The sequence below is a fragment of the Pelobates fuscus genome, chromosome 6 (assembly GCF_036172605.1).
Source record: "Pelobates fuscus isolate aPelFus1 chromosome 6, aPelFus1.pri, whole genome shotgun sequence".
NCBI lineage: Eukaryota > Metazoa > Chordata > Amphibia > Anura > Pelobatidae > Pelobates > Pelobates fuscus.
Window position 1 is genome coordinate 103,293,785 of NC_086322.1, and position 15,647 is coordinate 103,309,431.

Genomic DNA, 15,647 nt, shown 5'->3' on the forward strand with positions numbered 1-15,647 from the left:
AGTTGGGGTCCCGGGGAGCTCCGCCGTTGTATTCTATGCACGGCCTGTCGTAGGGGTAGGCGGCCTCGCCCCGATCCGATAAGGATCCAAAGTATGTGTGTGGTATGTGTTTTGTATCAACGAACTCCTCACCGCCAGCATCACAGCCTAGTGCTGTGAAGAACACATGGTATGGTATGGAACAAAGAAAACATAAATAGCAACATATAAACATTTCAACATAGCAATATTATTAAACATGTGGCATAGCTCAAGTCACTTCCCCTCCCCGTCTCCCCTCCTCCCATCCCATAGCTATCCCCGCAATGGATGTACATTTAACGAGTATCAGGCAATGCGTATAAGGTACAATCAATGGTATCACCTCCACGTGGTTCTGTATAAGTGATAAGTAGCATTATTCCTCGACATTGTTGTAGTCATATACCCCCTCGAGCCCCCCTCCCCCCCTTACATCATGTTGCGGAGTGTAGCATGTGGTATAGGTACATGTCCCTGCTAGTATACTCTGGTATTACAGATGTTGCAATAGAATGAGTGTTTGCATAACCATTGAAATGTGAGCCGTGTGCGGCCTATGTGTAGGTAACATGACTATAAGCGTGTCAGTAAGTTGAACACCTAATGTTGTGTGAGTGTGGACATGACACCCTGTACCGTTAGTCCATCGTGAGCATCTTTCGATTAGACGGTGCAGTGTGGGGGTTCAGAGTTTAGTTCAATGCAGAGGTGTGTGGTTCTCACAACGGAGTCCTGTTTTGTAGGGGTATATACAGTCACACGTGCATGGGGTCGTTCTCCTGCTATATCTGCTTTCCAGGGGCTGGTTCGGTGCACCAATCAACAAGTGTATCGCAGTGTCCACATTTTCCGTAGTTGGTGGGTTCTGTGTCCTTTGGTCTGAGAGTTGGTACTGAACGTGTTCTCTCTTATGTCTGTGTGGGCATATAACAGTTACCGTCCATATCCTGCGAGTTGGCGTAACGAAGGGATATTGTAGCCTGTCTTTGTGAGGGGTAGTCCCCTAGGGTTCCAATGTCTGCGGTTAGTCCATAAATTTCAAAGGAGTGGTGGGGTACGTGGGTATCCAGGGGAATGCAGAAGTTGGGATGGGTATTCAGGGAGGCGGTGAGCATACTCATTATTCTGGTGCCTCTGGGTTGTTGCGTCTGCGCCTTGCTAGGCCCCGAGGCGATCCACCTCCTCGCCTCCGTGGTGCTCCCCTTTGAAGTTGGGGTCTCCCTCCCAGTGGGCCCAGGACCCAGTCCGGGACCGAGATGTTCGGTAAGTCCATTTCCTCGAGGAATCTGGGGATCTCTTCTGGCCATCGGATGGAGGCCCAGCCATTCTGGTGTCTGGCCATCAAGGCAAATGGGAAACCCCATCTATAGGCGATATTTCGTTCTTGCAAGGCTGCCGTGATGGGTTTTAAAGCCCTCCTGGCCTCTAAGGTGATGGGCGAGAGGTCGTTAAATACTGAGACCAGTGCCCCTCGGTGGTTCCAGGTAGGTTGAGCTCTAGCTGCCTTCATGATGGCTTCTTTGTCACGGAACGAGCTGAGGCAGCATATGATATCCCTTGGGCTGTCATCTAGGGATCTGGGGCGCAATGCTCTGTGTGCACGGTCGTATTTGAAGGTGTGAGGAGCTTGCTCACCCATGATCTGATGGAAGAGATCATTCAGGGTGTGTTCGACATTTTCCTCCCCTTCAGCTTCAGGGACTCCACGTACTCTGATATTGCTCCTCCGTCCCCTGTTGTCTAAGTCTTCCACTGTTCTCCTCATGTGCAACAGCATTTCCCCCTGGCGTGCAAGGGCTGTGTCAGTTGCCTGCAGTCTTGTGGATTGGGCCTCCTGTGCGTGCTCAATAGTCTGAATGCGGCCTGCTTGTGCTGCAACCTCTGATCTGATACCTGCAATTTCCGCACGTAATGCATCTTGTATGGATGTGGTGTGAATTAAGAGGTCTGCCTTAGTCACCATTGCTGCAGCCATCGAGCGGATCTCTTCCCCAAGCCCATCTAGGGTAGTGCCACGTGGCCCGCTCGTGGGGGGTGATGTCGGCGCCATATTGGATCCGCACGCTTCCCCACTTACTTCGGTGTGGGTTTGGAGGAAGCCGTCCATCGGTCCGTGAGTGTGTCCGGACTGGGAGCCCCTTGGGGTCTGCGGGGTATCGGTGCGGCGGTTTCGTCCCATGTGTGCCGTTTATTGCTAGTTTTAAGGCTATGTTTTGTGCTGGCGGAGCGGAGCTCACTCTCTAAGCGTCCATCTCGGTCAGAGCTCAGGCCACGCCCCCCCAGACCTACCGAAGTTGACAACAGCAGAAGCAGACACCCTACAAGAGCCTATAACTCAAGAAGAAGTTACAGCAGCAATCTCTAGACTGCAAGGCAATAAGGCACCGGGACCTGACGGATACGACATGACATATTACAAAAAATTCAAGGAAGAATTAGTACCCCCCCTCACTAAATTATATAACCACTTTCTACAGGGAGGGACCCCAGACCGAGACATGGCTACCGCCAATATAATACTGCTACCAAAGCCAAACAAAGACTCTACCCTAGCTACGAATTACAGGCCAATATCCCTAATCAATTCGGACTTAAAAATATTCGCAAAAATCTTATCAATACGATTAACACCCCTTTTGACCAAACTAATACATCCGGATCAGGTCGGCTTCATGCCGGGACGACAGCTATATGAAAACACCCGCCGTGGAGCAGACCTGATGTGGTACATGTCCAAAGCCAACACCCCCTCACTCGCCCTCTCCCTAGACGCCGAAAAGGCTTTTGACAGAGTCCAATGGCCATTCCTATTCCAGCTACTTGAATCACAAGGCTTCCCAGAAACATACCTTAGTGCCATCAAGGCCCTATATACGGATCTACAAGCACAAACAATCATACCTGGAGCCCCCAGGACCCCCTTCCCAGTGCGGAATGGGACACGACAGGGATGTCCCTTGTCGCCCCTACTATTCGCACTAGTGCTGGAACCTCTACTACAATCCATTAGAACAGACCCACTGATACAGGGCATACAAATAGGAAACAAACAATTCAAAGTAGCGGCATACGCCGATGATGTCCTATTAACACTGACTGACCCGACACGATCCATGGACCGACTAGACGCACTCTTATTACAATACGGAGAAGTCTCCGGATATAAGGTCAACCTCACCAAATCAATAGTCATGCCATTCCACCTGCAAGAACAAGAGGCATCATATATCAAGCACAAACACCAACTAAAGATAAACCAGGAATCGCTAACATATCTAGGAATACAACTTACAGCTGACCCCAATGCGCTATACAAACACAACTACACACCCCTCTTACGCACCATAAAAAATGACTTAGACAAGTGGACAGATAAACCCATCACATGGCTAGGGCGCCTCCACTCAGTCAAAATGAACGTCATGCCCAGACTCTTATTCCTCTTTCAAGCACTACCGATCAGGGTCACCAGAAGAGATCTAGCAGACGTTCAGAGGGCTATAGACGCCTTCATATGGCAGAGGAAAAAAAACAGAATAGCGAGAGCTATACTATACAACCCTAAACCACGGGGAGGCTTGGGATTGCCCCACTTACACAACTACTATGTAGCGGCACAACTCGCCCAAATAGCACACTGGCACTGCCCAATAGACCAACGCAGATGGGTAGACATAGAATCCATAATGACTGGCACGGACCTACCTCAATTTTTAATATGGACACCCAGAGAACACAGGACGATACTTAGAACCGACTGCCCAGCCATCCTCAACTCAATAAGCCTCTGGGACCAGGTAGCACAGAAATATAAACTAATGACCACCCCAAGCCCGATGACTCCAATTCTCCGGAACAAAGCATTCCCGCCGGGACTCAGGGCTCGAGACTTCAAAGCCATAGAAACCACAGGACTACAACGCTACATACAGCGACAAACAATTAGTAACATACGATCACTTAAAATCCCTAGCTCTGTTGCAAAACAGAGACTTTTTCCGCTACATCCAGATCAGAGACTTCGCGCAAACAGCCACGGTCAAAGCAGCGACAACCAAAAACTTAACATTTTTCGAACGCATATGCTTCAAAGAAAACATGCCAACTAAACTCATCTCACTACTCTATAACCACATCTGCACAGAGGCAGGGACATGGGGGACAATCACCTACACAGACAGGTGGGAAGCAGACTTAGGGGACACGCTGGAGGGGATAGACTGGCAAGCCATTTGGGAAGCATGCACAAAAACATCTATCTGTACCTCCCTACAGGAGCAAGCGTACAAAACGCTCTTTAGGTGGTATACAACCCCGGTCAAGCAAAACCACATGAAAATCAGCCCCTCAGACACCTGCTGGCGTACGTGCGGGGAAAAAGGCACCTACATTCACATGTGGTGGCAATGTCCAAAAGTTGCCTTATTCTGGGGGGAGGTAATAGACATGAGCTCCTGCATCCTGAACAAAAGACTCACGCCCGACCCATGGGCTTGCTTACTCTCCCGACCGACAGACGGACTAGACAGACACGAACCGAGACTATTAAATATGTTATACCTAGCGGCCCGTAGAGCCCTAGCACAACAATGGAAACAGTCGGAGACGCCACCTTTATCCCTAGTCCTAGCTAAAATCAAAGACAACTACTTAATGGACAAAATGACGGCACAGATACACAATACCACGACAGCCTTTAACAGAGTATGGGCACCATGGGAACAATACAACGAATGACTCCGCTACTGAGCCAAGAGACAGGAAGTAGACACTCACCCTCACCACCAGACAACTAAGAGTCTCCCACACCCCTAAAGGCGAGGACGACTCACTCTCAAACGAGGCCAGACTGACGCCAACCTGGACTGACTCCTCAAAGGGGGGAAAAAATAAAAATAAAACTGAAATAGAAATAACAACAAACCTCACTTGTACAAACATGTGTTATATATATATATAGATGCAATTATAACACACTCACGTCTATGTTATGTTATACTGTTGAAGTTGAAAAAAAAAAAAAAGAAAGAAAGACAGACAACTGAAAATATACAGGCTTACACCAAAGGCTTCTGCAAAGCACATAAATGATATACTATTGTACTGCTGTAATGTCTGTCGGACAAAAAATAAAGAATTGAAAAAAAAAAAAGTGCAAAACAAGTGTTAAAGTGAAATATGCTAATAGTAAAGTGCTACATAAACATTAAAATCAATTGTTCATTTATAAATTCACATATATACTAAAACCAACTATAAATTAATGCTAGATAAAACCATATTGGCAAGCTGGACTACCCTATAAAAAAGAATGATAGGTAACATTTTCATTAAGTCCCAGAGGTGACACCGTATTCAATTGGTGGATCCAAAATGCTTCTTTTTGAAGCAGTAATCTACCCCTATTACCCCCTCTCCGGGGGGGAGGGATGTGGTCAATACCCACAAATTTAAGGGATGCCAAGGGATGTTTTTTGTCCAAGAAATGCTGGGCAACGGGTTGGTCTGATTGTCCATCCCTATACGCCAACCTGATACTTGAGCGGTGGCCCCTAATCCTCTCGCACAAGGGTGTTTCAGTCTTCCCCACATAATGTAGACCACATGGGCATACCAATTTATAGACCACAAATGGGGTTTTACAAGTAATGGTGTGTCTTATATCATATACTTTGCCTTCAATTGTAGCTCAGCCTTGTTGTCATCCGAATTATTACAGATAACCCTCTGGAATTGCGCCTTGGGGATAGACTTTTTCAAAGGGACTGGGTGTGCACTGTCTGCATGCAGCAACTTGTTACGGTCTGTTGGGTTTGAGAATAAAGTGTCCTGGATTTCATTTATTCCATATGAAAGATCCAGGTCCTGAACACTGTCTTCACTGACATTGGCCGTGAATTTGATAGGTGTTGGAAGTAAATTGAGGTCATCTACCATAGAATGTGCCTCACTACAACTACCTCGCCAGATAATCAAAAGGTCATCTATGAAGCGGTAATAACCAATAATCTTCTCCTGGTAAGGGGTCTGGTAAGGGGTCAATATGTAGGTTTTGTCATATATATATATATATATATATATATATATATATATATATATATATATATATATATATATATATATATATATATATATATATACACACACATGTACGCATTAGCATACATTGGGGCCATGGCTGACCCCATCGATGTCCCCGCCACCTGTAAGTACCACTGTTCTTCAAATCTGAAGTAGTTGTTATGTAAAATTAAAGACAGAAGTTCCAATGTAAATTCAATGGTTGGACCTTGATAAACCGAGGAACCACATAACACCTGTCGCATCGCCTCAATAGCCCCTATGTGGGGGATGACAGTATACAAACGTCCATGGTGATAAATATTGGAGGCTTACCACTAAATTCCAATGTTTTGATTTTACGTAGGAGGGTCTGTGTGTAACTCCTCCACCGGCCTTTAAAAATATGATCCAACCATTGTGCTATGGGTTCCAAGATACCATCTATAGCAGAAACAATGGGGTGGCCTGGGGGTCTGTGCATGTCCTTGTGGATCTTCGGTATACTATAAATGATGGGAGTGCGAGGATGTTGTTTGTTCAAAAATTTATGCAAGTCCTGACTGATATAGCCGGCTCTAAGGCCCATATCCACAACATCAGATATTTTTCTTTGGATGTCCAAGGTAGGGTCACCAAGTAAGGGGCAATATGTGTTCAAATCTTGGAGTTGATGTTTAAGGTCCTCCGCATAGTCCGTATAATTCATGAGAACACCACCCTTGTCCGCAGAGCGGATAACGATAGTCCGATCTTTGGATAAACTGTCAAGAAGTTGTCGCTCCTTTTTACTGATGTTATGTCTCTTATAATGCCGTTTAGACAGAACTCTTGTGTCATCTTAGATGTAGTTGCAAGAAATATCTTAATAGATGATTTATTAGTTTGTAGATTTGACTCTAAATTTCTCTGAACCAGGCCCGGACTGGCCATCGGGCATACCGGGCAAATGCCCGGTGGGCCGCGATGGCCGTGGGGCCGAGGCCGGCAGGGGAGATCATAGGATCTCCCCTGCCAGCCCCTGCAGGGCCAGCGCTACCCGAGCGCCGGCCCTGCTGTGTGTCTCCATGGGCCGGTGGGGAGATCAAAGATCTCCCTCACCGGCCCACAGTCACTGTTAAGGGCGGCCGCTGGCTGGGGAGTGTGGGAGGGAGGAGAGGACCGGCGGAGCTCTATCCAGCAGCTCCGCCGGGTCCTCTCGCGAGGTCTGAGCGTTGCCGCGGTTACCACGGCAACGCTCAGATCTCGCGAGAGTGAACTGCCGGCACTGGACCACCAGGGAAGGATGGCAGCATGGCACCCCACGCACAGGAGGAACGGATCTCCCCCCTCCCAGGATAAAGGTAAGAAGGGAGGGGGGGGGGGGAAGGGGGGAAATATAAGTTTTTTTTTTGTTTTTTTTTTAGTAATAAAAAAAATACATTTAAATAAAAAAAAATCACACTAACAGCCCCCTCACACACACAGCACCCCCAGACACACACACAGCACCCCCAGACACACACACAGCACCCCCAGACACACACACAGCACCCCCAGACACACACACCACCCCCAGACACACACACCACCCCCAGACACACACAGCACCCCGACACAAACACAGCACCACATGTGTGTCTGGGGGTGCTGTGTGTGTCTGGGGGTGCTGTGTGTGTCTGGGGGTGCTGTGTGTGTGTCTGGGGGTGCTGTGTTTGTGTCGGGGTGCTGGGGGGTGCTGTGTGTGTGTCTGGGTGCTGTGTGTGTGGCTGGGGGTGACGTGTGTGAGGGGGTTGTTAGTGTGATTTTTTTTTTATTTAATAAAAAAATCACACTAACAGCCCCCTCACACACATCACCCCCAGACACACACACATCACCCCCAGACACACACACACATCACCCCCAGACACACACACACATCACCCCCAGACACACACACAGCACCCCCAGACACACAAACAGCACCCGGACACAAACAGCACCCGGACACAAACAGCACCCCGACACACACAGCACCCCCAGACACACACACAGCACCCCCAGACACACACACAGCACCCCCAGACACACACACAGCACCCCCAGACACACACACAGCACCCCCAGACACACACACAGCACCCCCAGACACACACACAGCACCCCCAGACACACACACACAGCACCACCAGACACACACACACAGCACCACCAGACACACACACACAGCACCCCCAGACACACACACACAGCACCCCCAGACACACACACAGCACCCCCAGACACACACACAGCACCCCCAGACACACACACACAGCACCCCCAGACACACACACACAGCGCACCCAGACACACACACACAGCGCACCCAGACACACACACAGCGCACCCAGACACACAGCACACATCACCTTCAGACACACACAGCACCCTCACTTACACACAGCACCCTCACTCACACACAGCACCCTCCGACAGACAGCACCCTCGCTCACACACACACACACATATATATACAGGGAGTGCAGAATTATTAGGCAAGTTGTATTTTTGAGGATTAATTTTATTATTGAACAACAACCATGTTCTTAATGAACCCAAAAAACTCATTAATATCAAAGCTGAATATTTTTGGAAGTAGTTTTTAGTTTGTTTTTAGTTTTAGCTATTTTAGGGGGATATCTGTGTGTGCAGGTGACTATTACTGTGCATAATTATTAGGCAACTTAACAAAAAACAAATATATACCCATTTCAATTATATATTTTTACCAGTGAAACCAATATAACATCTCAACATTCACAAATATACATTTCTGACATTCAAAAACATAACAAAAACAAATCAGTGACCAATATAGCCACCTTTCTTTGCAAGGACACTCAAAAGCCTGCCATCCATGGATTCTGTCAGTGTTTTGATCTGTTCACCATCAACATTGCGTGCAGCAGCAACCACAGCCTCCCAGACACTGTTCAGAGAGGTGTACTGTTTTCCCTCCTTGTAAATCTCACATTTGATGATGGACCACAGGTTCTCAATGGGGTTCAGATCAGGTGAACAAGGAGGCCATGTCATTAGATTTTCTTCTTTTATACCCTTTCTTGCCAGCCACGCTGTGGAGTACTTGGACGCGTGTGATGGAGCATTGTCCTGCATGAAAATCATGTTTTTCTTGAAGGATGCAGACTTCTTCCTGTACCACTGCTTGAAGAAGGTGTCTTCCAGAAACTGGGAGTTGAGCTTGACTCCATCCTCAACCCGAAAAGGCCCCACAAGCTCATCTTTGATGATACCAGCCCAAACCAGTACTCCACCTCCACCTTGCTGGCGTCTGAGTCGGACTGGAGCTCTCTGCCCTTTACCAATCCATCCATCTGGCCCATCAAGACTCACTCTCATTTCATCAGTCCATAAAACCTTAGAAAAATCAGTCTTGAGATATTTCTTGGCCCAGTCTTGACGTTTCAGCTTGTGTGTCTTGTTCAGTGGTGGTCGTCTTTCAGCCTTTCTTACCTTGGCCATGTCTCTGAGTATTGCACACCTTGTGCTTTCGGGCACTCCAGTGATGTTCAGCTCTGAAATATGGCCAAACTGGTGGCAAGTGGCATCTTGGCAGCTGCACGCTTGACTTTTCTCAGTTCATGGGCAGTTATTTTGCGCCTTGGTGTTTCCACACGCTTCTTGCGACCCTGTTGACTATTTTGAATGAAACGCTTGATTGTTCGATGATCACGCTTCAGAAGCTTTGCAATTTTAAGAGTGCTGCATCCCTCTGCAAGATATCTCACTATTTTTGACTTTTCTGAGCCTGTCAAGTCCTTCTTTTGACCCATTTTGCCAAAGGAAAGGAAGTTGCCTAATAATTATGCACACCTGATATAGGGTGTTGATGTCATTAGACCACACCCCTTCTCATTACAGAGATGCACATCACCTAATATGCTTAATTGGTAGTAGGCTTTCGAGCCTATACAGCTTGGAGTAAGACAACATGCATAAAAAGGATGATGTGGTCAAAATACTAATTTGCCTAATAATTCTGCACGCAGTGTATATATATATATATATATATATATATATATACACACACACACACTACAGCACCCCTCACACTGCACCACTACACACATTAGGCTCCAGATACACGCTAGATCCCTTACCCTATATGCACTTTTAATTCTCTATATACTCACACACACACAAACAGAATCTCCTATACACACTCTTGGTCCTTTACACACTAGATCTCCTACACACACACTACAGCCCGTATGCACACACTCGCTACATCCCCTATAACACTATGCCCCCTATACACACACTCTCTACAGCCCCTAGCAACACATATTACACGACAAACACAAATTAAATTGACCTATTTACACAATACCACACCACACTCTACACACACGCAATCCCACATGCACCATACACTTTCCTGGCCCTTTTGTCCTCTGGTATCTCACCTGTGGAGACACCAGAGACAATTTAAAAGCAAACACAGCGCAAGCATGTTATTAAATTTGCTTGCGCTGCGCAGAACAAATTCAGGGCCTTTTTCTAATGCCAGAGCTCTTCAGTGGGGCTCTGCGCATTGAACTAACATGCTCACTTTGAGAGGGGGCGTGCTTGTCATTAGTGATGACAAAACACACCCTCTCTGGCCCCGCCCCCTTCTTAGGGGGCCGCTCTGATTGAAAAATGCCCGGGCCGAATTTTTTTCCCAGTCCGGCCCTGCTCTGAACCCCTGGACGTCGGTAATGGTGTGTTCTTATTCATGGTATGAAAGAATTCTTTGAGCCTCATGTTTCTTCCAAACTGAAACAACTCAGTGTTCCACTTACAAGGAGTTAGCCAAATTGGTGGGGACATATGATAGTCCCTTACTATTAGGAGCGACAACTTCTTGACAGTTTATCCAAAGACCGGACTATCGTTATTCGCTCTGCGGACAAGGGTGGTGGTGTTGTTCTCATGAATTATACGGACTATGCGGAGGACCTTAAACATCAACTCCAAGATTTGAACACATATTGCCCCTTACCTGGTGACCCTACTTTGGACATCCAAAGAAAAATATCTGATGTTGTGGATATGGGCCTTAGAGCCGGCTATATCAGTCAGGACTTGCATAAATTTTTGAACAAACAACATCCTCGCACTCCCATCATTTATAGTATACCGAAGATCCACAAGGACATGCACAGACCCCCAGGCCACCCCATTGTTTCTGCTATAGATGGTATCTTGAAACCCATAGCACAATGGTTGGATCATAGTTTTAAAGGGCCGGTGGAGGAGTTACACACATGCATCAAGGACACACAGACCCTCCTACGTAAAATCAAAACATTGGAATTTAGTGGTAAGCCTCCAATATTTATCACCATGGACGTTTGTATACTGTCATCCCCCACATAGGGGCTATTGAGGCGATGCGACAGGTGTTATGTGGTTCCTCGGTTTATCAAGGTCCAACCATTGAATTTACATTGGAACTTCTGTCTTTAATTTTACATAACAACTACTTCAGATTTGAAGAACAGTGGTACTTACAGGTGGCGGGGACATCGATGGGGTCAGCCATGGCCCCAATGTATGCTAATGCGTACATGTGTGTATGTATATATATATATATATATATATGACACAACCTACATATTGACCCCTTACCAGGAGAAGATTATTGGTTATTACCGCTTCATAGATGACCTTTTGATTATCTGGCGAGGTAGTTGTAGTGAGGCACATTCTATGGTAGATGACCTCAATTTACTTCCAACACCTATCAAATTCACGGCCAATGTCAGTGAAGACAGTGTTCAGGACCTGGATCTTTCATATGGAATAAATGAAATCCAGGACACTTTATTCTCAAAACCAACAGACCGTAACAAGTTGCTGCATGCAGACAGTGCACACCCAGTCCCTTTGAAAAAGTCTATCCCCAAGGCGCAATTCCAGAGGGTTATCTGTAATAATTCGGATGACAACAAGGCTGAGCTACAATTGAAGGCAAAGTATATGATATAAGACACACCATTACTTGTAAAACCCCATTTGTGGTCTATAAATTGGTATGCCCATGTGGTCTACATTATGTGGGGAAGACTGAAACACCCTTGTGCGAGAGGATTAGGGGCCACCGCTCAAGTATCAGGTTGGCGTATAGGGATGGACAATCAGACCAACCCGTTGTCGAGCATTTCTTGGACAAAAAACATCCCTTGGCATCCCTTAAATTTGTGGGTATTGACCACATCCCTCCCCCGGAGAGGGGGTAATAGGGGTAGATTACTGCTTCAAAAAGAAGCATTTTGGATCCACCAATTGAATACGGTGTCACCTCTGGGACTTAATGAAAATGTTACCTATCATTCTTTTTTATAGGGTAGTCCAGCTTGCCAATATGGTCTTATCTAGCACTAATTTATAGTTGGTTTTAATAATATATAGAATATATGTGAATTTATAAATGAACAATTGATTTTAATGTTTATGTAGCACTTTATTTATGTAGCACTTTACTATTAGCATATTTCACTTTAACACTTGTTTTGCACTTTAAATACTTTTTAGCACTATTTTTACACATTAGCACTTTATTACATATAAGATTTGCTAATTTTGGTGCACTTTAACTTAAGCACTTTGCATTTAATTACATGCATTAATGTGTAGTATGTTCTGTCTTTCAATACTGGGATGCCTATTGGTGATTCATATATTTTATATTCACTTACTCAATGCACGTGTATTCATGTTCCCCTTATGTTATTTTGCATGGGAACATATTCAGACATTCATATCATGGATTGTTTATAGTTGGTATGGAAACCGGGTCGTCCGGTTGTCTATGACGTCAGGCACGCATAATCACGTGACGGGAGGCGGGGCACGCTTAGTGGTGCGCGCGCATACCCGGAAGTGCACTTGGTGACGGCGGGCTCGGTGGTAAACACACTGGTGAGTTATTTTCTTGATTATTGGTGGTATATATTGTTGGTACTTGCAATGTAATGTATTGTCCTGTTGAATTTGACCCTAAAGAAGGTCCCGAGAATGTTTCTCCTGGCTTACCCTTGATGTGTGGGATCATTTATGAATTTCTTCACGTTGCCCATTATTGCAGGATGATATTAAAATTACAAATGTATGGTAACCTATTTATCTGTTCTTTAATTGATATTGTATATAGCATGATTTCACGAAGCACTGAGCCAAAAGAAATCGACAAGAAATCCAAGTTTGATCATCTGTTCAAGTACAAAATGGATTATCCAGAGATGGGGCAGTGTGTCATTATAAACAATAAGAATTTTCATCCATCCACAAGTAAGGTTCAACTTAATTCTGTGTATGACAAAATAATAATTCACTTATTTGTCATATTTTCATGGCTATTGCAGTGCATGGTTTTTATAATACTCTTAATGCTATATCACCATCAAAAATTTAATGGGAAAGACATTTGCTTTTGGATATCAGAGAGAAAGAAATATAACAAACCTCGCAGGTAGGCTCAGATAAAGGGGTTAAAGGGATTCTATAGTGTTAAGAATACAAATCTGTATTCCTAACACTATAGAGCCCCCTGGTGCCCCTCTGGACGCTAAAGGGCAAAAAAAAAAATGTAGTCACTTAACTGATTCCAGCGCCGATGTCCCTCAGCTCTGGGTCGGTGCTCTGCCTCCTCAGTTGGTGGATAATGCGTATGCATAGCAAACGCCGCAAGTGCATTAGGCCTTCCCCATAGGAAAGCCTTGCTTTAGTGCTTTCTTATGGGGTTTTCCAGTGTCAGTTTGGCAACCAAAAGTCCATTGGCAACCAGGAAGTGCCTCTAGCGGCTGTCGGATTGAAAGCCATTAGAGGCAGTCTTGGTCCTGCATTATAATTATTGCAATTTCCCCAAAACTGCAATGTTTTTTACATTGCAGAGCTAAGGGGAACAAGGACACTGCACCCAGACAACATCCATGAGATTAAGTGGTCAAGGTGTCTCTATAGTGTCCTTTTAATAGGACCTCTTCTCTTGGTTTTAACGTAACCAGTGAGTATTAATTTAACTTCTCTTTAATGCAATTAATTTTCCTTCCCTCTGCCAATTTTTCCATTTTGTTATGTCATAACATCTTGGACATTTTTTTGTTTAAATGTATTTATTTTTTCAACTCTGTAAAAATAGTTGCCACAAAAAAATAATAATTACCCATTGTTTCTTGTCTGAGAGAAGCCTACAAAAGAAATGCCTTGTTAATTCAGTCATACCCGACATCTGCTCAAATAAACGTTCGTATTGTAAAAAAAAAATTGGGGGGTGGTTATAAATAGGGAAGAGAATGAAGTAACCGTTTAATAATATCTGAATATTTCAGAGATTGTTAGTTCTGTTATCCAGACTCTTGAAATCGGCTATGCTTTTCGTTTGGTGACTCTATCCCAGTGGTTCCCAATCCACTAAAGTCATTTAAAAAACCAAAAACAAAAAAACACCTTGGACACAACTGGGCAATCTCCAAATCCTGGACTGGGAGGGATGCCTTGAGGACTGGTTTGGGAACCACTGCTCTAGCCTCTACATCTAAAAGCGACTTTTAATTCACACTTTGGTAAATAACGAGCACTGTATATAGGCAAAAGTATGTGGACACCTCGCCTATTACACCATTATGAGTTAGTTGGACATCCCATACCAAATCCATGGTCATTTTTTTTGCAGCTCTAACAGCCGCCACAGTTCCGAGAAGGCTTTCCACAAGAGTTGGAATTCTGTCCGTGGGAAATTGTGTTCATTCAGACAAAAGAGAATTAGTGAAGTCAGGCACTGATGTTGGCTTGCAATCTGTGCTTTATTGGTCCCGAAGGGGTTGAGAGGGGTCGAACTTCGAAGTTAGGATTATGTGCAGGCTGTACCATACTTAACAAGCCATGTCTTCATGGAACTCGCTTACCATTGACCAGAGCAGATGTAGCAGGACAGAAATTTCAGAAAATGAATTGTGGTAATGATGGCATCGTTACCACAAGTCCGTTTAGTCCCTGAGCCGTTGAGTACGATACATTGCAATGCCAATATGTGTCTGTTAGAGATGTGCTGGAATTTATGCGTCTTTTAAAAAGAGTTGAGGATGAAATGCCTGAAGTTATAATTAGTAGGGATTTCTACATACCTTTGTATAGAGCAGCTCTGTCCAATATTCTCTCCAAGTCTCTGACCATGCTAACATTGTTTCACTTTTTTGTTTTTTCCATTTCTCTTCCTCCTAGGAATGGGATCTCGCTCTGGTACAGACACTGATGCTCGGAAACTATTTGACACTTTCAAATATTTTGGCTATCAGGTCAAGATATTCAATGATCTAAAATGCTCTGACATCTTTGGATTATTAAAGAAAGGTAAACTGTTTGGACTTATTGTCGTTTTGGTTTTTTTTCTTGTTTTTTTTTTACTTCTTTCTTTTATTGAGGTGATACGCATTATTTGTGCGTAAAATTGGTGCATAACAATAGTACAATGGCATTGCATAGTATTGACAAGTTTATTCCGCCTTCTAGATGTCTTGGCCTCTTTTATGTTAAAGGAGTACTAACTTAGAACTTAA

The 15,647-nt window shown here is 44.9% G+C and overlaps 1 protein-coding gene across 1 annotated transcript in view; it reads left to right on the forward strand.

The window, feature by feature from the left end:
- LOC134614397 (caspase-3-like) overlaps window positions 1–15,647 on the forward strand; it is a 55,618-nt gene that overhangs the window by 24,076 nt on the left and 15,895 nt on the right. The window contains exons 3-4 of the mRNA XM_063458141.1: window positions 13,244–13,380; window positions 15,313–15,441. Coding sequence (XP_063314211.1) covers window positions 13,244–13,380; window positions 15,313–15,441 — 266 coding nt within the window. The remainder of the gene's footprint in view (window positions 1–13,243; window positions 13,381–15,312; window positions 15,442–15,647) is intronic.